Source organism: Phaseolus vulgaris, chromosome 9 (assembly GCF_051622355.1).
Source record: "Phaseolus vulgaris cultivar YP4 chromosome 9, ASM5162235v1, whole genome shotgun sequence".
NCBI classification, from domain to species: Eukaryota; Viridiplantae; Streptophyta; class Magnoliopsida; order Fabales; family Fabaceae; genus Phaseolus; species Phaseolus vulgaris.
This window is the reverse complement of record NC_143506.1, coordinates 5984981-6008899: the sequence shown is the minus strand read 5'-3', so window position 1 is coordinate 6008899 and position 23919 is coordinate 5984981. Positions and strand designations below refer to the sequence as shown.

The following is a 23919-nucleotide window of genomic DNA, read 5'->3' as shown; positions in this document are numbered from 1 at the left end:
AGTATGTTGACCTGTGCAACGCACGGGAATATTTTTAATATTTATTATTTAAATAATAATATTATAATAATAAATCTATATATCAAAATTAAAAATTATTGTAGAGTCAATTAAAATTATAAATCAAAATTACATCAATTATTAAATTATTAATAAAGAATTAAGAAAATTCAAATAGATCAATTATTCAATTATTAGTAAAAAATTAAGAATACATAAAAAAACAAAAATAAAAATTTATGAACCAAATTATAAATAACATTGTGTATTATATTTATTGTCATAGCAATGTATAAATATATTTAGATAGATCTTTTCTCAAATTTAAAAGGCAAGGCAGGCTTGATCCATAAATGGTAAAGTTTTGTTGTGAAACACTGTGCTTCAGCTTTTTCTTGATCAAATTGGCAATGGGTATTTTGTAGCTTGAGCATTTTCTTGTTCATCAAATTGGCAAGGGGTGTTTTGTAGCTACAAAATATAAAGCATACAAAATCTTTTAGATACAATATCCATGAGGTAGTCATATATTCATAATTTTATAAGTCATATATTCATGTAGCTATCTTATAGATGTTAACCACATAGAATGGTAAACACATTGTTCCAAAAACAGCAAACCAGAACTTAAATGTATACACCTACATGTATGCATAATATTGTAACTCATTGTATTCTGTTTTCATATTATTAAATAAAGACTTTTGACATAGTAAATTGTAACATAACACAATATCTCATTAATTATAGGAAATACTGTTATAGAATAAATATGAACTTCATTACTTGTGGCGAAGTCTATTTAAGGCTCAATTCAGACAACAATTTGTCAACAATTTCATGGGAAATGTAAAATATATTCCATAACAAAAGAAGTAAGATTTATTGTTAAATTCAAAGCTTTATAACAGAAAATATACTCAGTAAAAGAACAAAACATACTAAAAATAATACAAAATGGACTACATAGTTGTTTTTCTTTAGGTGCTATAATATGAGGGTTGATCAATATTGTATTTAATGTCAACACATATCATTTCGCATCTTATGTTAATTGCATCATTGCAAAAAATAATAAATAAAAGAGAAATTTCAATAAAAGAATGGACAATTAATAGAATTATGTAAATATTGAAAATGAATAAGAATGATTTTGTACCTGTCATAGGTTTTTGTCTCAGTAGTTTAAAGAAATGCACTGCTGAAGTTAATAGTTATGAAACAAATAAGATAGAATAATACGATACAATAAATTTAATTAGCAAAAGTTCTATTGACTTTTGGTGATTATGCTGCTTGTTTTTGTAAACAAAGAACCATATACCTGTCTCAATACAACTGAAGTTTGATCATTTTATTTAGGAGAATTATGTAACAACACATGTATAAAATATTATAATATAGAACCTGTGTAAAGTATAATAGCTTCCTATTTTCTGTACTAAATATCCCCTTCTTTCTCACTAAGTACAATGGAGTTCTTGTATTAAAAACCTCCCAAGAAACAAATTCATCAAAACAAAATTATACACAATTTAAATTATGAAATTTATTAAGAAGATATAGATGAATACCTTTCTTTGTAATGCATTATAGTCATGAAAGATTTACTATGGAAATTAAGAGGAAACCTGTAAATACAAAAAAAAAATTGGTTTAGGGTTTAGCGTTTAGGGTATCATGGTATGCCATGTTTTCCCACCATGACTGCAAATTTTTGAAGTATATCCTCTTCCATAACATCCTCTTCCGCATCCATCACCTCTTCTGGCATAAGTCGTAGCATTGTTTTTATAACCTCCTTTTCTAGTAGCAATCATTGTCTTGGATTGATCACCAAAAAATTGCCTCTCTTCTTGTGTAACCAGAGAGCAAACTCTATTTAATGATGAATTATTTGATGAACTAACATGGTAAGGTGAACAAATATTTTGTGAGGGATCAACAACTTCATTCATGGAGAAATGTAGCAACCAGAGCTATTAAAGGATATGGATACAAGAGTTATAGAAGAAGGATGTTAATATTAATTGTGTCTTTTCTAATTCTTAGTTGTTTCTCTTTATAGAGGTAAATAACCTTTATTTTGTCTTTGTCTGGTATGATTATAGTATTTATTGATTGATTCTTTCTCTCTTTAACTAGACCTATAATGAGTGTACTGCTTGTATATATTCAGACTATTTGTTTTGATTTCAATGAAATAACAGAAGAGATATTCATTTTCATATCTTTTGCCTTCTTTTACTCTTTTGTTCATCTCTGTTCTATTTTATAATATGATATCAGAGCCATTTCGAGCCTATTCTAGCGAATGTTTGTTGGGCTTATTAGACCACCCGCTATCGGGTCGTTATCGTACCACCCATCATATGTTATCCCACGCACGAGTTGTCACTCTTAGCATGAGCGGGGTGTTGGAGATCCCACATCGATTAGAGATTGGGACAATTCATTGTATATAAGTGAGTGCAAACCTCACCTCATAAGCCGATTTTATGAGGTTGAGTTAGGCTTAAAGTTCATTTCTTAATATAATTAATATATGTTAGTTACATATTAATTAATAGTTGTTGAGAATAAAAGAGGAGCACCCGAAAATAAGTGGTGTCCGTGAGCAGGTGGTTTTCTGTTATTATTTTATGTTTAGGAGTGGAGCTTTCCACTCAAGAACAATAGTTGTTAGTAATTTTTATTTTTATGGTTTAATAGAATTAAAGGATCAAAATAATGTTAACTATATGTTTAAAATTTAGTTTTATCTTATAAACTTATTTTCTTTATTTAAACTTGTAAATTTAAAATTGATTTTAAAGAGATTAATTTTATTTAATTTATATTTTTTAGTAAATTTTTTTGAATTTAATTTTGAGAAGATTAATTTTATTTTTATTAAATGTAATTTTATTTTGAATTATACTTTAAAATTAAAATTTTATTTTAGTTTATATTTAAAAAAATCTTATCTAATATTTACAATGAATTTTAGATGAGACAATGAGAAATGTTGTAAACAGAATCAGTTTTGCAAAATAAAAAACTGAAAAATAGAGATGAGCATAAACCCTAATCTTTCGATGCTTCTATTGGAGGAAATCTCAGAAGCAGAGTGAAGAGGAGAACGACTCCAAGTTTGAAAAGCTAACGTTGCTCTCCCCACCTTGGATCGTGCCACACGACTTGAAAGCTGCGCGCAGCCACATTGCTGGATTTTCGGAGGTTGAGGAAGTTGTGCAGCTGGAACCTGGAGTAGTGTCGCCAATGACTGCTGGAACGTGGGTTGTGGCCGTTTGGGGCTGTTACCTTTTTCCCTATATAAGCAAGGGTTCCCCTCATTCAGAAATGCATCTCACATTTCACCTTCTTCATCTTCTTCACCCACCAGCGACTCCTTCTTCTTCCTCTCACCTTCTTTCACTTTTTTCACTTTCTCTCTCCTCATTTACTTTATTTTAATTATTATTATATTTTTGGGTTCCATTGGGTATTACTCTTTTAAGGGTAACTTGCTAGTTCTGATGCTCAGAAATTACCGGGAAGTTCCTGTTGTATCCTGGGGGACTCGCAATATACCGTGGATAAGTCCTTACGGGCAGTGATTACTCACGCTTCAGGAAACCAATTTTGTTCGTGTTAAAGCCTATTTTACTACAATCGTAAGGACTTATGGCTGAAAATACGGACAACAACAACAACACTGCTCCGGGAACGTCAAATGTTGTTTCCGCAACACAAACCATTTTTGTGAAACCATTTCTGGATGTCTCGAAAATTGAAGTCTTCACCGGTCAGAATTTTCGACGTTGGCAAGAACGCGTGTCCACCCTATTGGACATGTACGGAGTTGCTCTTGTACTTACAACTTCCAAACCCGACTCAACCACGGGTACGAAGCAAGTTGATGATTGGATCCATGCAAATAAGGTATGTCGTCACACTTTACTCAGTGTGTTATCTAACGATCTGTTCGATGTCTATGCTTCTTATAAGAATGGAAAAGATATTTGGGATTCTCTTATCCTCAAATATACTACTGAAGACATCGTCAGACAAAGGTTCGTAATTGCAAACTACTACCGCTAGGAGATGATCGAAGGCAAAGACATCAAAATCCAGATAAATGAATATCATAAATTGATTGAAGATATCAAAACTGAAAGCATAACCTTGCCGGATGAATTCGTGTCCGAACTCTTGATCGAAAAGCTTCCGCAATCTTGGACGGATTACAAACAACAACTGAAGCACAAACACAAACAGATGTCACTATCAGACCTGATCACCTACATCATCATCGAAGACACAAACAGGAAGGAGTGCGTTGCTGCAAAGGCCAAAACTCTGTTTGCCAAAGCAAACGTGGTAGAAGACAAACCAGCTCCAAAAAGGCACGAGAAAAAATTTGATCATAAAAAGAAATATAATAAATTCTCTCGTCCCAGTGGAACTAACCCCACTTTCAAGAAAAAGGATAATTGCTTTGTCTGTGGAAAGCCAGGTCATCATGCACCTCAGTGTAGACATAAGACCAAAAACGACTTTCCTCCTAAGGCAAATCTAGCCGAAGGGGAAGATACTATTGTGGCAGTCGTTTCACAAGTAAACCTTGTGACAAATGTGAGCAAGTGGGTGGTAGACTCTGGGGCTACCAGACACATCTGTGCAAACATAAATGTGTTTACCTCCTACACAAATGTGGGGATGGAGAAGAACAAGTTTATCTCAGTGACTCCAGAACAAATCCTTTCCTAGGAAAAGAAAAAGTTCTTCTGAAGCTCACATCTGGTAAAACTCTGGCTTTGAGTGATGTGCTACATGTGCCATCAATTAGAGTTAATTTGATCTCTGTGGCATTACTAAGCAAAGTTGGGGTTAAAGTGTCATTTGAATCTGACAAGATTGTTATAACAAAAAATAATGTTTTTGTGGGAAAGGGATATTGTGATCAAGACCTTTTTGCATTGAACATTTATGAAATTATGAATGAATCTAAATCTTCTGCTTATATTGTTGACTCGTATGATATATGGCATACTAGATTAGGACATGTGAATTCTTCGTATGTTATGAAATTACAACGACTAGGATTAATCAACATGCATGACAAACAAAATAGTAAATATGATGTCTAAAATAACGAAGAAAACATGTCACTCTGTAGAACGTCAAACTGAAATTCTTGGTTTAATTCATACCGACCTTGCTGATTTAAAACAAACCATGTCTAGAGGTGGTAAAATTATTTTATAACTTTTATAGATGATTTTTCTAGATACACCAAAGTGTATTTAATTAAACATAAGGATGAAGCTTTTGACATGTTCTTAACTTATAAAGCGGAAGTAGAAAATCAACTGAATAAGAAAATTAAAAGAATTAGATCAGATAGAGGTGGTGAATATGTTTTATTCAATGACTATTGTGTAAAAGAAGGTATTATTCAAGAAGTAACCCCACCGTATTCACCTGAGTCTAATGGAGTAGCTGAAAGGAAAAACAGGACTCTTAAAGAAATGATGAATGCAATGCTTATTAGTTCTAATGCTCCTGATAATTTATGGGGTGAATCTCTGCTTACTGCGTGTTTTTTTCAAAATAGGACACCACATAGGAAAACTGGTAAAACACCCTATGAGTTGTGGAAATGTTATCAACCTAATCTGAAATACCTAAGAGTGTGGGGGTGTTTAGTTAAAGTGATGTTACCTGATCCTAAGAAAAGGAAAATAGGCTCTAAAACATCTGATTGTATGTTCTTAGGATATGCAGAACATAGTGTTGCCTATAGGTTTTTAGTTCTTAATAGTGATATAATTGAACGTAACACTACAGTAGAGACGAAAAACGTTGAGTTCTTTGAACACATCTTTCCTCTAAAGAGTAGTTGTACATCTGAACAACCTATACACAGTGCTAGTGATGCCTTGAGTGAGGATGTTAGGAAAAGTAAAAGACAAAGAAAGGAAACATCTTTTGGAGATGACTTTTATACTTATCTAATTGAGAATGATCCAATAAGTGTTTTAGAAGCTACAGTGCTCCCGATGCTAAACATTGGGATAAGGCCATTAAAACTAAGCTTGATTCAATTAAGAAAAATAATATGTGGACCTTAGTAGATCTGCCTAAAAGAGCAAAACCCATTGGTTGTAAGTGGATCTTTAAGAAGAAGTACCATCCTGATGGATCCATAGAGAAACATAAGGCAAGATTAGTAGCTAAAGGGTTTACTCAAAAACATCACATAGATTACTTTGATATTTATGCACCTGTTACTAGGATTTCCTCTATTCGTGTGTTGCTAGCCTTAGCATCTATCCATAAGTTAGTAATTCACCAAATGGATGTTAAAACAACCTTTCTGAATGGTGAATTAGAAAAGGAAATTTATATGACTCAACCTAAAGGATGTGTAGTTCCAGGTCAAAAGGAAAAAGTATGCAAACTTTTAAAATCTCTATATGGTTTGAAACAAGCACCAAAACAATGACATGAAAAACTTGATAATGTTTTACTTTATGAAGGTTTTTCTACCAATGATGCTGATAAATGTGTGTATTCTAGATCTGAAAATGGTGAATATGTCATTATATGTTTGTTTGTGGATGACATGCTAATTTTTGGTACATGCAATGATATATTTTTTAAAACAAAATTGTTTCTTGGATCTAAGTTTGAGATGAAAGACATGGGGTAAGTAAGTGTGATTCTAGGAGTTAAAATCATAAGGAAGGGAGATAGTATATTACTATCCCAAGAAAAATACACTGAGAAACTTCTTAAGAAGTTTGGTTACTATGACTTTAAGTCAGTGAGTACCCCTTATGATGCTAACTCTAAATTAAAGAAGAACATAGGAGAATCTATTTCTCAAACCCAGTATGCCCAGATAATTGGGAGCTTATTGCATTTAATGAGCTTTTCTAGACCAAATATTGCTTATGCAGTAGGTAGATTGAGTAGATACACTCAATGCCCTAGTCAGGATCATTGGGATGCACTTGCAAGACTCATGAAATATTTGAGAGGTTCAATGGATTATGTCATTGAATATAGTGGATTTCCCGCTGTGTTAGAAGGGTACAGTGATGCTAATTGGATATATGATTCAGATGAGACAAAATCCACTAATGGTTAGGTATTTACACTTGGGGGTGGTTCAGTTACATGGAAGTCAGCCAGGCAAACTATTATTGCAAGATCAACCATGGAATCTGAGTTTGTTGCTTTAGAAAGGGCTGGTAGTGAAGCTGAGTGGTTGAAAAACTTCTTAGCAAACATTCCTTTAGGAATGAAACCAACCCCGTCTGTATCAATGCATTGTGATTGCCAATCGGCAATAGCTATAGCAAAAAATAAAAGCTACAATGAAAATAATAGACATATACAATTGAGACATAATTTGGTGAAACAACTGTTAAAGAGTGGAACGATTTCTATTGACTATGTTAAGTCAGAACGGAATGGGGCAGATCCTCTGACAAAACCCCTAGGGAGAAAAATGATTTTAGAAACATCGAGGGGAATGGGACTTAAGCCACAACCTTTGTGATTGGAGATCCCATGAATAAGGTTCATATGGGTAAAACCAAGCCACTTGTTAGTTATGCTAGCACTAATATTGATTCAAAATCAATTTTGTCCATTCCTATGGTGTGTGTGAAAGTGCTAGATACTGCATTATCGAGAGGAAAACCTTGTGGTTAAAATTATGAGGTAAAAGAGTTTTAACAATTTACAAGTTTTTATTGATTTTCATATCCCTTATGGGTGGTGTATGATTTGCAGCATACGCTTGATGAAATCACCTATATGAGTGTCAAGTGGGGCCGCTTGCATGAGATCTTGGCAAGATCTCTATAACACTCATGAATATCGGGCACGCGCATGGACTAGTAGCGCAACACAGCGATAACAACAAGTAATGTGGGGGTGTATTGTGATTGATAAACCTCTAACACATACTAAGTGTCTTGGTTCATATAGCTTGCTATACCAACTACACTATGTGTTAAGTTCATCAATCTAAGACTGATTCATATAGCTTGTTATATCAGCACTGATGCATTTCATCTTAGATGAACCCAAAATATTCTTTTTCTTTTTTTATCTCTATCTTTTATCTTTTGCAAAATGTGGGGGATTGTTGTAAACATAATGAGTTTTGCAAAATAAAAAACTGAAAAACAGAGATGAGCATAAACCCTAATCTTTCGATGCTTATGTTGGAGGAAATCTCGGAAGCAGAGTGAAGAGGAGAACGACTCCAAGTTTGAAAAGCAAACGTTGTTCTCCCCGCCTTGGATCGTGTCGCACGACTTGGAAGTTGTGCACCTCCACATTGGTGGATTTTCGGAGGTTGAGGAAGTTGTGCAGCTGAAACCTGGAGTAGTGCCGCCAATGACTGCTGGAACGTGGGTTGTGGCTGTTTGGGGTTGTTACCTTTTTCCCTATATAAGCAAGGGTTCCCCTCATTCAGAAATGCATCTCACATTTCACCTTCTTCATCTTCTTCACCCACCAGCGGCTCCTTCTTCTTCCTCTCACCTTCTTTCACTTTTTTCACTTTCTCTCTCCTCATTTACTTTATTTTAATTATTATTATATTTCTGGGTTCTATTGAGTATTACTCTTTTAAGGGTAATTTGCTAGTTCTGATCCTCGGAAATTACCGAAAAATTCATGTTGTATCCTGGAGGACTCGCAATATACCGCAGATAAGTTCTTACGGACAGTGATTACTCACATCTCAAAAAACCAATTTTGTTCGTGTTAAAGCCTATTAAAAAACCAATTTTATTCATGTTAAAGCCTATTTTACAATGAATATGTTTTAGATGAGACAATGAGAAATGGGATCAGTAATCATTCTTACTCTTGAAACAATTGAAAGTACATATTTTAATGTATTGATTTATTAATAAATTAAAAATAAAATTAATTTTACTTATACTCTAATCATCTATTCATATTATATGATTATAAGATTTGAAATTGTTAATTTAGTTCTAAAAGACGTAACTAACAACACCTTTTTCTAATGATAAGGAGAACAAATATTGGATTCCTCGAATTCATAAACGTCTTAATCATTTAAGAACAAGGAATGTGTGTTTTTCCGACAGAAAATCAAACTTGAAACCTAAATTCAGATCACGTTCGTTTCCACTCATTATATATCGATGATGGTAGTATCTCCTTTCTCTTATCAATATTGTCATTTTCTTTCAGTCACATATATTCCCAACAAGTAGAAAAGCACCCACAGAGCTGCATAATCGAATCTAATTAATTCTAAAGTCCATTATTCCAGTCCCTACCCTGCTGCGGATTAGGATATATTTATATCTGTATATATATATATATATATATATATATATATAGCCAACTCAAGTTTTCGCACTCTTGGCCACAAACACAGGAGATTCAATTCATTGGAACAGCAAGTTAATTAGCAATTAACAAACTGTTGTGACGGTCCACAGATCTGACGCATTTGGGGTGAACTTCATAACCACATTGGAGACACTGGTAGGCCCAATTAGAGCCCTGTTCATCGCACACACAGCAGATAAAGGGTCCTCCACCGTTCCCATCTGACACCAAATTCAGGTCATGCCCATGCCCTTCATGATATACCAATGCCGGAAGATCCTTCGCCTCTTGCTCAAGCTGTTTTTCGAGCTCCTCCACTTTGGCGTTCGTGAAAGGGTAAGCGTTCTCTCGGTACAAGTTTATCAAGCTCCTACCATGCACTGTTATTGTTTTACCATCAGGGCCTATGATCACCAACCAAGGAATCCCTTGCACGTTGAAGTGTCGTACGAGGTTCTTCGTCTCCGTGTCGCCAAAAGGCAAGGCTAACCAAGGCATGCTGCTGTAGTAGGAGTCAAAGGATGCTTTGTCACGGTCGCTGGATACCAGCACCACTTCGAAGTCTTCCTCTCCCTTCTCGGCTAGCTCCTGCTTAATCTTCTCGTAAACGGAAATCAGTTTGGGAGTGAACTTGGCGCATGGCACGCACCATTCGGCGGAGAAGTAGAGTGCAATTGTTTTTCCCACTAGAGAAGCAAGAGGTACCTGTGTACAGGAGCAACACCCGTCACGCGGAACAGGATTCTCTGCATGCACTTCAAATAACAAAACTGCGTGCACGTGCAACACAAACTCTATTCCTATTCATGGATTCTATTCTACAACTTTTTTTTCTCTATAACTACAGATACAAGAAAGAAGGAAATAAGATGTATGATGCTTTAAGAGATCGATGCATTAAAAATGAAGTTGCCTACTTTATTACAACTAAAAATCAGACTAAATAATCCCATGAAAGCTTATTGATATGGACTTCAAGATAGTTGATTATAGATATCAACTGCAGACTGAATTATTTAATCTATTTTCACTTTAAATATATAAGACAATCCCATTAAAAATATGATAGAATAATAATTTTGAATAATTAATTGAAGAGTCTTGAGCTGAAGAATAATACAGTTGCTAGAGGCTGGAGCTAGTTAAACTTATTTATTATTTGATAAAGTTCGAGAAAAAAATTATGACAAACATAAAACATACAACTCTTCGTATTAAGTTGTAAAATTTGCAATTAATTAATATTTTAATTTATATTTTGAGGAATGATATTAACAACCTATTACACTATACAACTTCTAATTAATAATATAAAAAAGTACTTTGTCATTTCATACTAAAATTAAAATTTTAGAAAAAAAAATAGTTGTATATTAGAACAATATTGTCAATGTATCATTTTCCTAATATTTTAGAGTTATTTTAATTAAAAATTTAACATGTATAGTACAAGAATATATATTTATTTTCGTATATTAAAATCGATTAAAATATTTGTTTATATAAAAATATATATATTAGAATAATTTAAAGGAGTAAAAATATCATAGGGCATACAATTTTTTATTCAAACTTAAAATGAACAATTTAAATAATGTTATATAATTATTTTAAATTCCCTTTGTCAACTTCTATCAAAGTAAAGATAAAATGTGGTAGGTTTAATAACATTACAATTAAGAAGGTGACGATTTCTTTGAATTGTGAAAGATTTCAATAGATAAAGGTGAGAGCGAACAAGATTCCAAGTTATTATAATAGAGCAGTAGATAATTAATTAGCAAAAAGTGGAAAACAGTATCATGCATGGAAGAAAGCGAGTGAGATGTTGGTGGTAGAGAGTATTATTATTACCTGTTTCAGTCCGAAGTGAGTGTGGCTCAAAACATAGTCTCTATGACGGTTTGATAGTAAATTAAGGAGGGTCTGGTTTTCACGCTTGATTTTGTCTTCCTTTCGCAGCTGCTCCAACCTCTCGTTACAGAATGGGTAAGCTTGAACTCCATAACGGTAAATAAGTTCAACTCCGTCACGAACTGTTGCCTGATCTTTACGATCCTGAGGTTGCAAAAAAATCAAGCATGGAATGCCTTCCACGTCATACTTTCTGGTCAAGGATTTCTTTGTTTCTAAATCAGAGAACGGAATTGCCAGCCACGGCATGTTTCCATAGAAGCTGCTGAAGGCATCCAAGTCCTCGTCAGAGGACACATACACAATCTCAAATTCACGAAAACTGCTTTTCAACTCCTCGTAGATTCCAACTAGCACTTGGGTGAATCCGCGGCATGGTGGGTACCAATTCGCAGCGAATAATAGACCCACTACTTTCCCTTCAAGATCAGAAACCTTCACCTGCATAATGCACCATTTCCAACAACTTCAACTTCATCAAATACTAACTATTTTTCACACTTTGGACTTTCGCTATTTTTGTTAAAAAATTCATCTAACTTAACTTAATAGGTTATTTTACATTTAAGTTAAAAATATTTAAATAATATAACAGACCAATGAATACATAATATTAAGACACTGTAACAAAATTTTACTATGATAATCATATATTTATTTATCTCGGTCTCACATGTAAAACCTTCACTGCCGCCTCAAATGATGTATTATATATGTATCCCAACTAGGCCATTTCCAACACGACCACAACCTCAACCAAGGCAACTAACTCAACTTCAACCTGCCATTATCAACTTAGCCTCATTCAAGATATCTTCATCTAAACACTTTTGTGTCAAGATCAAATAAGCTAAAGAACAAATGGAGTGAGTAAAGTTATTACGAAGTGGACTTTAAGCCTATCTCAACCCCATAAAATCAGCTTAAGGGAGTGAGGTTTGCACCTACTTATATACTATAAAAGACTTTAATCTTTAGTCGATGTGTGATCTCCAACACACCCCTCATGCCGAGACTGTCAACTCGTGCGTGAGACTATATATTATGAGTGGTCCGATAGCAGTCCAATAGCGGATGACACGATAGACCCAACACAAACATTTGCTAAGATAGACTTGAAAATAACTCTGATAAATATTACGAAGTGAACTTTAAGTCTAACTTAACCCATAAAACCGACTCATGAAATTGAGGTTTGCACCAACTTATATATTATGAAATACTCTAATATCTAGTAGATGGAATCTCCAACAAAAGTTATCCAATTTCACGGCTATATCGATGATATCTCAAATAAAGCTTATTTCTTAAGAGGAATATTATCAGAAAAAAATATATTTTCCAAGTAAATAAAAAAACTAACTTCAGTTGAACACCTACAGCGGCCCATGACCAGAACAAAGCTTGCACGAAAGTCCTAAAGAAAGAAGAAAAAGGACATAACGTGGATACGTGTTCGTACGTGTCGCTGGCATAACACAGTCTAAGACCTTGCCAGACACCGTACGGCTGCATTCCAGCGATGACCATGTGTCTGGTCTGTGAGGTGTCAATTTACAATGGGGGGCAGGAAATCAAAGATACATGAATTGATTAATTACAAGGGAAAGCATTTCTCTCAACACATTCCTTAATGTGCCTTCTATTATACAACGAGTGTGATGTTAATGTATTCTTGAAACTTCGCATTTAATTTATTCCAATAATATATGTTTTGATAAACACATAAATGCGTTCCTTTATCTTGATAAGAATTCAGAAATTGAACGAACTTGAATAGAACACCGACAAAGGAGTACCAAGTACATAATTATATAAAAGCAAGGGTACATAGCAACAGAAACAGAATCCAGTGCTATCCGAAATTGTGAAAGAGACGGGCCACCGAAATGGCCCAGTATTTTCTTTTGTAGGGGATAATGGGCCACGTGTATAGCGCAAAGCGTAATAGCTAGGACAACGCTACAGGAAATGTTTAGCTGACACATGTCCTACGATTCAATCCTTGGTCCTCCATTACACACTGATAAGGACTACAAATATTGGGCATGTGTAGCTCGTGAATGCTTTGCATCTATGATCCAACTAATCAAACAACTCCACATCTAACAAGAATATCATCACCATTCATATTTAATTTCATTTCTCACTCTTAAAATAACCAAAACTGGGTTGAAAATCAGCACCTTTTTAAATATATTTAACAAAAATGCCGGAACATAACGCTCCTTTCTTAGTTAACCGAAAAATAGATGAAAGCAATTATTTTTCCAAATATGATAGTGTGAGGTAGTTCACGATTTCTTAGTTGAGCAACTTCAAAGACAGACAACCTTAAAATTTAAAGAATGGTTTCTTAACCAATTGACTGTGGCAAAGCCACAGTTGTTTAACCAAGCAATTGTTTCTTATCATAGTGCGGGACCCAATCATAAGTATTTACAACGCTCCATTGACGGTGTCTTTATCTTTACAATTAAAGAAGAGTTGTGTAAATTTTTCATTTTTTTGGCTCTTGGGGAGGGAGGAGTCTCAATTTTTTTTACAGTTCGTAAACAACACCTTTTTTATGCATAATCCACCGTCTCTTTCGTAGAGTACTACTCATAAAGATGCTATAACTCAGCGGAATCATAAGCTTAGTTTGTTGGGGATGGTTTCATGAAATTAAAGAGTAAAGGACTAGACCACTATGGCACTATTCAAAAGCAAGTAGAGGACTTAAGCCACATTAGACAGCACATCACATTTGTACAGCACCAAAAGACTTGCTTCTCTCAGCTTATTTTTACCTGTTTATTTGGACGGGTCAGGTTCTTACTTCCCCGTTAATGGTTCTCTAATAATAAAGCTCATGCGAAGTGGATTTACCAATCCGATTCATATTTAAAGAAAAAAAATATAAACATATTCTGCATGCAAGTTTACAGCTAACCAGAGAGATCATAACAAACCAGAGCTACTGTTTTCAAATTGCGAGGTTGCATCGTTTAAATAAGACTAATCTGATAATTGTTTTTAAACCCTAGAACATGATTTCTGTGGAGGAAGATTAGCACTCCAACAGCTAGGTTCAATCCTCTTCATAATTTTGGGGTTGCAAATGTTCGAAGTTATGATATATATAACATAAATAGATAAATCTAGAAACATTAAAAAAACAACTGACATGTATGCTGGGTGGGTCTTCACTGAGCATGCTTGGGTTTATAAAACAATTGTTTTAAAATACAAGAATGGAGAATTTTTACAGATATATATAAGCGTAAAGAAATAAATAAATAAAACATTATTTTTTGCAGTTACTAAACGATTGAACAACAATACTAAGCTCACCGCCACCAGCTTCTGCAGCAGCAACCCACCAAACACGTTTTAGTTTTTTTAAATAAACAATTTAAAAAAAAATTGCAAGACTAACTCCTGGATAGAAGAAACCACAGCGAAGAGCTTGAAATAAAGGAAACTGAAGGAGAAGTAAAGAAACCAGGATTTACATAATCATATATATATTACCATAAATTTTATTTTCTTGGTATTATTATATCCTTAAATTTCTAAGGAGAATCATGCTATTTTCCGCGGCTAAGTACAAAAGTTGGAGGGCCATGAGTAAGGGTGTGAAGATGTATGAAGGAGTCTCTGAATAATTAACTGAGAAAGTAGTGAGTTATGAGAGAGATAGAGAACCTGAGACCCAGTTGGAGAGAGAAGATAATCACGATCTTGGGAAGCAAGGAGTTGTGAGAACTTGCCGGTGTTACAAATATTATTCACCACAGCTTGAGCTTCATGCTTCATCTCCGCCCTCATCTCTCTCTTTTTTTTCTTTTTTCTTTGTTTTATAGTGTTGCAGTCTAGAGATGAAAGCGCCGGGAGGAGAGTATGAACCTCCTCGTTCACCCGACACTTATATTCATTAGAAATAGAATCATATTCTTTCCACATCATTACATCCTATGCATCCACAAATCACACATCAACACCTTCACACGTAGCATTCATCTGCGCCACGGGATAATACCAGCCTGCGCCGCACATACACGGGGAATGATGGTGCAGCCTTTTTGATTGCGCAATCCCATCCATGTGCGGCGAAGTGAGCGAAGCGATAATATTGAGGCCACGTGTATGATGGTGATTTCCGAATGGGGTTATTATTAGTTGCTATTTCTTCTGGTCACGGTGATATGGATACGGCAAAACTCTTCTTCCAACACCTGTCACTCCTTTAATTTCCTTTCTTTACTTTTCCCTCGTCACTCCTCTTTCTTCCCAAGCTTTCATAGCCTACCCTTCTACCGTGCACTGCAGTTTGTAACGTGTAAAATCACACTTTCCATTATTACATAACAATTTTCAGGTTTAATTATATTCTTACCTCCAATTTATCATTATTTTTTTATTTTTTACACATCTTGTTTCTAATTTTCGAAAATGATGTTTGCCCCATTTTGTTTACTTTTTTGAAATTATGTCTTTAAAAAAGTAAAATCTTTTTAAAATAAATTTTGATTAAATTTCTTATAATAGTGTTTTAGTGAAGAAATACAATGACCTCTTTTCTAGACATATGTTTTTTTTTGCTAATTCCATTTATAATTAAGTTTTTTTTAGATTTTATATTCTTTAGTTTTTTTCTCATTTAATTATTATTATTTTGATCATTTTTACTCGTATTAACATTTATTTTATTTATTTAACAGTTATTTCAGGTTTCATCTTTAGTGCATACTTCTTACATATTACATTTTTGTTTTAGGATTTATTATATTTATGAGACAGATTTATTTCAAATTTAGGTTTACTTAATAGCTTTAAAAAAATCTCTTTTATACTTGCATGATCTAATATTCTTACTTTTTCTAATAGATCTCTAGCAAATTAAGTCAAAAATTTGTCACTTAATATACAAGTTCTCATACTAGATGGGTTGATTTTGTATGGATTACCACCGATGGTAGAGTCTTCAACCACATTAATAAAGATAAAAATTTAGAGGTTGTTTTTGGACTTATATGTAAATATGGATCTAATTGAGTTTTTGTTTATTTTTTAAAATCAAAAGGACAATTCTAGGATGAAGAAGTGTACAAATATATCCAATAAGACCTCTAACTCATCAAAACATTAACTAGAACTTTGGTTAGAAAAACACAAGAGGACTAAGTTTCGGCTGACTAATCAACATTATTTTTGGGCCAAACTTTAGTTTAAATAAATTGTATAAAGTTATTTAGGATTTCATGGGCCATGTATTGGGTCTAGTAGCATAAATCAATTCGGAATGAAGGCACACACTATCAACTACAAAGTCATTTATATTAGGTGAGTTGATTTTGTATTAGTACACACTTCATTATTCTTGAATAATAAGATTGGACAATATTGATTGACTTTGAAACTATCAATTATTAATGAGTCCCTTAATTTTGAGGTGATAAGATTATACTAGCCAAGTCAATTATGTACCTATTATTAAAAATGTGATATTGGAAAACTAACATTTTAAATATTTTTTTATTAAAACAATATTTTTTTTAATATTATAAAATTAAAGATCTTTATCTATATAACGCATTATAGATTGATCTATAAAGTAGTATAATTAGAATGACATCTGAATATTTTATTCTTAAAGTGAAAAATGTATATAAACAAAAAAATTTCGATTATTCAAGTTTTTTTAATATAATCATCATTTATTTAAACTTTTTTTTTCTCTACCTTCTTTCTATATTTTTAACTTCATCATTCATCACATCGAAAATTAGATTTGAACTCCTAGAAGATTGAGTTATTATTTTGATATCAGTTTTTTTTTTCTTAAAAGACTGTGTTTAAAATTTTTAAATCAAAAAATATTTTAAACTTACATTAATTAAGTCAATTTAAATTTGTTGCCAAAAAACACTAGATCAATTGAAGTTCATTTTCAATTAATTTTAATTGATAAAATATGTTATATTTATTAATAATACTAAATTCTTAATTTTTCCGTCTTCAAAACCAAAAGTCCAATTCTTATTTTATAAGATTTCATAAAATAATATACTCTAAACCACTCAAATTATTTATTTAAAATATAATGGAAATGTTAGAATGTTTAGTTGAACAGAAAAAATATAATTCTATTTTATATGGTGGGGTATGCTCAGTTTTTGGGGAGACTTACAGTCCAACCGAAGAACATCCTCCATTGACATTTTCGACCTCTTTCTACATTCTGCAACTTTTTTTTATCCTTCTTTCTTCATCATTGCTGTTCCTTATGCCCTTTCGATTCTTAGGTTCAAAGGAAAAGAAAGAGAGAAAGCAACGTGTCTCTTTATGTTAAAAACATGTAAGAGAATGACCTCAGCAATATGCTTTTTCTTTAAAAAAAAATTAAAAAAGAAGAAATTAAGCATACAATATCAATATGACGACAATGGCCCGATTTTCATAAATGTTAGATATAATTACCTTTTGTTCCTATATTTAAGTTTAATATTTATTTTATTATAATAGTTTTAAAAATAATTAATTTAATATGAAGATTTTTTTTTAAAATATGTAATTTGATTTTTTTCTATTAAATTTTTACAATCAGTGTAACTAATGATGATTTGACATGTTACTAATATTTGATACAATGTCACTAATATATAAATGTGGAATTTACACGTAAGCACCAATTTTTAGAGTTTTTTCTTCTTTCCTCCATTCATTCTTTCCCGTCATGACCTCCACTTCACCCTTCACTCATCGTTTTGATTTTGGACCGTCAAGACCTCCACTCTATCGTTAGGGTGTTTTTCCCTTCATCGATTTTAGGGGTTTCGTCTGAATGATCGATCAAAGTGTTTTCCCCTTCTTCGATTTTAGGATTTTTTGTTACTGGTTCTAGCAAGCATGTGAATCTCGTACGCGACCCTCTCTTCTGTTCTTGCGTTCCGAACACCAGCCTCCGCGTCAGGAACCACGCCAGGAATTGCACGACATGCACCGCCGTGGGACTACATGCGATGATGTTGCGGTTGCGGTTACAGTTAGATTGGTTGTTGAGTGAAATGTCATTGTTGGCGCATAACTGTTGGATGAGCCTCTTGAGAGATGTGTTGGGAACCAACTGTGTTTGCTAGCTTCTCCCCTGTTTTGGGACAGGTGATGTTCCCTCAGTATCACGTATGGCTTTCAAAGTATCTACACTAGTAGAATTTGGCAAATAAATATGAGTAAAAGAGAAATTGTTAGATAGTAGAAAATTATTTTAACTCAATGCTTGAGATTGGACTGGGAGGGCCTGGAACAGATGCTAGAGAAACTGGGGAAGTGTTGATGCAAGGGGAAAAGATGGAGGTTATGATAGGATGAGAAGAATGAATGGAGGGAAGAGAAGGGGATTACACGTAGACTGCAACTATACATAAATTTGACCTATTGTGTGCCACATCATCACCTATTAATATCGTTAGTGAAAATTTAACATAAATGATCAAATTGTAGACTTTTTTAAAAACTTTGGGACCAAATTGATTTTTTTTAAAAACCACTATAGTAAATTGAATATAGTAAATTGAATATTGATCTTAAATGTAAGGATGAAAAAGTTAATTATACCTAAAAGTTATAAACTAGAGATAAGACTAGCGTAATCGTGTTATATAAAATGCTGAAACGTTTAAGTGTGAAATGATTGTTGAATATAATTTATTTAAAGAATAAAATTAAAAATCATTAAAAAATTATATATTTATCCTGGTATTACTCTTAGTTCATATTTTTTTAAGTACATTATATTTATATATCAACTTAATATTTTACAAGATTGTTATAATTAGTAATTCAAATTAAATCTCCCAAAAGATAATTTAAATGCTGAAACTAAAATGTCTAATAATAATACTTGTTCTTATTCAACACTACTACAAAATGTTAAAACAATGACTCATTATTTAATGCAATTTTACGGTCAGACGCTGTATTTCAAAACGCGGTGATATTTTTTAAATTAACTTGATTTAAGATTGTGGCTATTTTTTTTTTTACAAATAGCCGCATTCGTAAATCCTTTACTATCCTACCTCAGAAGCGCGCCACTTACGTTTTCATACTCTCCTTTCTCTCATGCTTCCTTGCTCTTATGTGCGTCCTTTGTTTTGTGCTTCCTCTATTTTCTTCCTCTCTTGTTTGCATTGTCTTCATGCCATTGGTAAGCATTGTCTTCCTCTCTTCTTCTTCACCATTGATTTTTATATGTTTTCCGTTTCTCTTATGTTTTGTCTTATGCCATTGTTAAGGTTACTGTTTCATTGGGAAAGTTTTTGTTTGCTTTCTACTGTGCCTTCCTCGTCGTTGTTGCTGCCTTGCACCGTCGTTGTTGACTCCGATGTCGTCGCTACCGTCGCTATTGCCTGTCCCACGTCGCTCTTCACCACCCTGTTTCCTTCATGCACAAGGTTGGTGGTGTTTTAATTTTTTTTACATTTGTTTATGTTATTAATTAATTTATTTTTTATTTATTAGAATTTGTATTTTTAAAATTTATATTATTTTTGTTTTTAGGTTATAATAGAATTATTAAATTATTAGATGGTAGATAGATTTATATTATTTAATATTTATAATTAATTTAATGATTTTTAATTTGTGTATTTAGTATTTATTATTAATTTATATTATGTTAGTTGTTAGTTTAGAATAGAATTATCGTGTTGTATTGAGTCTGAGGGTGTTCGACCCTCGACAATTGATACATGCTAGTATTGAGTCCGGGGGTGTTCGGCCCTTGGTAAACACGTGAGATAGAACACTCATTAGAAAACACCTGAATGACTATGCCAGAATATAATGGATCGAAATTGGATTAATTCCGTTTGCATAAGTGATGAGTACGAAAGAGGAGTAGAAGAATTTATACAATTTGTGCAACGTCATAATAGTGGTCATGATGGAGCAAAAATTAGGTGTATGTGCGTTAATTGTTTGAATGGAAGGATACTGGATGTTAAGATAATTAGGGAGCACCTTCTATGTGATGGGTTTCTTCGTTCTTATACAACTTGGACATGGCATGGTGAATTATTAAATTTACCACGTGTTTCCATAACTGAAGAATATGTGGGATCCACCATGGATGATGCAGTACATGATGATGTAGATGATGATCGATTGGAGAACATGATTCGTGATGCGGGAGTTGAGTCTTTTGCAGAAGCGCATGGATATGGAAGTATGTCAAGCGGCGCAGAGAATTCATTGTATCCTGGATCAACTAACTTCACATGGTTGTCGGCAGTGTTAAAATTGATGAATTTGAAGGTAATAAATGGATGGAATGATAAAAGCTTCACAGAATTGCTTCAGTTGTTGAAGGATATTCTTCCAGAGGGAAATACTCTACCTAATCATAATTATGAGGCCAAAAAGATTCTTTGTCCAATGAGCATGGAGTATAAAAAGATACATGCATGTCCTAATGATTGTATATTATATAGGAAAATTTTTGAATTGTTGAAAAGTTATCCGAGGTGTGGGTTATCACTTTATAAGTTGAAACAAAAAGATGATGATACTATTAAAGAGATAGAAAAGCATGGACCCCCAATGAAGGTTATGTGGTATCTTCCCATCATTCCAAGGATGAAGCGTTTGTTCGCAAACCTAAACGATGCTAAGAATCTTAGATGGCATGCAGATGAGAGAAAATGTGATGGCATGTACCGACATCCAGCTGATTCTATTCAATGGAAGAAATTTGATGATGAGTTTCCAGAGTTTGGTAAAGAATTAAGAAATATCTGACTTGGTTTAGCTATAGATGGAATGAATTCGTTTGGTAATATGTGTACGAATCACAGTTCGTTTGGTAATATGCGAGGGATCGATATTTAGGAAACATTCTTAAGGATTTTATATGCGAGAGATCGATATAAATGAATTTTCTACGGGCATCAATTTCAATCAAAGAACTCAATATTAACATGCTAATCAAAATACATGAGAGTGGGAGAGATGAAACCTAATCCCTATTTTTCCAATTGAAGCAACTAATTCTTTGTTTGTTTTCTTATTGATCAGTGCCAACACAATCACTTCTAAACTATTTTTATTGTTATGTTGTTATATTTAGCGAATATTGTATTTGATAATTTACTGTTCCTTGTGGGATCGATATTCGTCCTTAGGGACAATTATTACTTCTGACAAACGCGGTGCACTTGTCGTAAAAAGTCATCAAATGCTCGTTTAGATTTGATTGGGATGAACATACGAGGCGAGTTGGCACCGATATAAATGGGTAAGCGTACATATTTGCCCCCAGCTTGTTATGAAAAAGTAAGTTTTTGTCAATGTCTAAAGGGTGTGAAAGTGCCACAAGGACATTCCTTAAATGTGAAGAACCTAGTGTCAATGCAAGATTTGAAGTTAATTGGGTTGAAGTCTCATGGTTGTCACATCTTGATGCAACAGTTGTTGCCGGTAGCTATTTGCGGGATCTTACCAAAAAATGTTAGACATACCATAACCCATTTGTGTTCATTCTTCTCTTCCATCTGTTGTAAAGTCATTGATCCATTAAAATTAGATGAACTTGAAGATGAAATTGTTGTTATCTTGTGTGAATTGGAGATGTTTTTTCCTCCATCTTTTTTTGACATCATGGTTCATTTAGTTGTGCATCTAGTAAGAGAGGTTAGATTGTGTGGACCAGTGTACTTAAGATGGATGTCTCTTGTTGAGCAATATATGAAAATTTTGAAAGGTTATTGAAAAATCATTATTGTCCAGAAGCTTCAATGATTGAAAGGTACATAACTGAAGAAAGTATTGAATTTTGTTCAGAGTACATGTCAAAAGCAAACCCAATAGGTCTTCCAGCTAATTCATGGCACCACATGCGTTCTACAAGTAAATGTTTACATGGTGTGAATATTGTAAGCAAATCTCGATCAAAAGTCTTGCAAACACATTTGTATATATTGAACAACACAGATGAAGTTATACCTTACATAGAAACTCATAAAGCCATTGTGAAGTCAAATAACCCAAGACAAGCATAGAAATGGGTCTTGATGGAGCATAATAGAACTTTCATGCCTTTGTTTTGAAGACGAGGTGTTAAAGGATTCAACGGCATCAGAGACCTTGACCTAGTTGGTTGCTGGATTGAAGTTTGATGTCATTTCTTGTACAACGTACGAAGTGAACAATTGTATATTTTACACGAAGTTTATGGATGAAAAAAGTACAATTCAAAATTCTGGTGTTACTCTTGAAGCCGAGTCAATGCAGTTTTCCACTTTGAAAGATACAAATCCTGTACTTGAATCAATGACATACTATGGGTTTATAGAAGAGATATGAGAGGTTGACTATACTAAGTTTTTCATTCTAGTTTTCAAGTGTAAATAGGTTGACAATAAAAATGGTGTTAAAATTGATGAATCAGGATTCACACTAGTGGACTTTTGAAATATAGGGTATCGAGATGAGCCATTTATAATGGTTCAACAATCATCTCAAGTTTTTTACGTCAAAGATCCTACGTCAGAACATTGGTATGTCGTTTAGACGGGAAAAAACATGGGGATGCCATATATGATATTGAAAATGGTGACCCCCTTTCATTCACACCAATGATAATTAATAAAGATGACGGATTAGTTGATGATGTACATGCAACCTGTAAAGACCACAATGAAAGAATTTACATATGAACATTCAACCCACTATGGTAATAAATTTATAAATACTTTTGATAATACGCATTTAGAATTTTATGTTTTTGTTTTATATAATTTTCTTTCGATGAAGATTAACTAATGTTTGTTACCTAATTTTTTGAACAGAGATATGGATGACGATCAGACTCCAATCAGACCCCGATCCGGACGAGGCAGCAGAGGACCTACAAGATTGAAGCGTCTCTCATTGAGACGTGCTGCTGGTGAGAAGACACGTGTTAACATTGACGTCAACACTGGAGTGTCTTCTGGTCCTAATGCTGAGACGTTTAACAGGTATCTTCAAGTTGTTTCTCGTGAGAGACTCTCCATTTTGATTAATTCATTGGATGATATGTTAGAGGTCGATCGGAACATGCTCTAGGAGGATGTCCGGGTAAGCTTTACATTATTATTGTTGTCATATAATGCTTTTTAATATTCATTGATTAATTTTAATTTGATGATATTATTTTGCAGGCAAATTTTGAAATCCCTAATGTGTAACCACTTCGATAAAAGATTATATCCAATATCAGACTTAAATTTTGTCAGTTTAAGTCAATACTGACGACGAAATATATTTTTGGCAAGCTTAAATGCAAAAATGCTTGTTTAAAGTACAAACATATTGATGAAGAGACATGGTGTATTTTTGTTCAAAGCCGTGAATGTGAAGCTTGGAAGGTAAGTGAAGTTACTTAACTATTTTTATTTATATAACATTAATAATTTAATGTTATTCAATTCACTTTGTTTATTTCATTTATGACAAGATCGTCGGAAGAAAGCTCAAGAGATAGTTTTAAAGAGTGTTACCTGCACGTACTGTCTCGTTCGGGATATCGAAAGCTTAAGTAATCACTGATGGTAGAAAATGAGCAATCCAGATAGAGGATTGGGTCTAAGATTGATACAGGGG

At 33.4% G+C, this 23919-nt stretch overlaps 1 protein-coding gene across 1 annotated transcript; it reads right to left on the bottom strand.

The window, feature by feature from the left end:
* Positions 1 to 9135: 9135 nt before the first annotated feature.
* On the bottom strand, positions 9136 to 15420 carry LOC137820507 (putative nucleoredoxin 2). Its single transcript, XM_068624631.2, has 3 exons — positions 14980 to 15420; positions 11230 to 11730; positions 9136 to 10080 (listed from the first exon to the last, which is right to left on the bottom strand). The coding sequence occupies exons 1-3, from the start codon at positions 15238 to 15240 to the stop codon at positions 9448 to 9450; spliced, it is 1395 nt and encodes a 464-aa protein (XP_068480732.2). The 5' UTR covers positions 15241 to 15420; the 3' UTR covers positions 9136 to 9447.
* Between the last annotated feature and the right edge of the window lie 8499 nt (positions 15421 to 23919).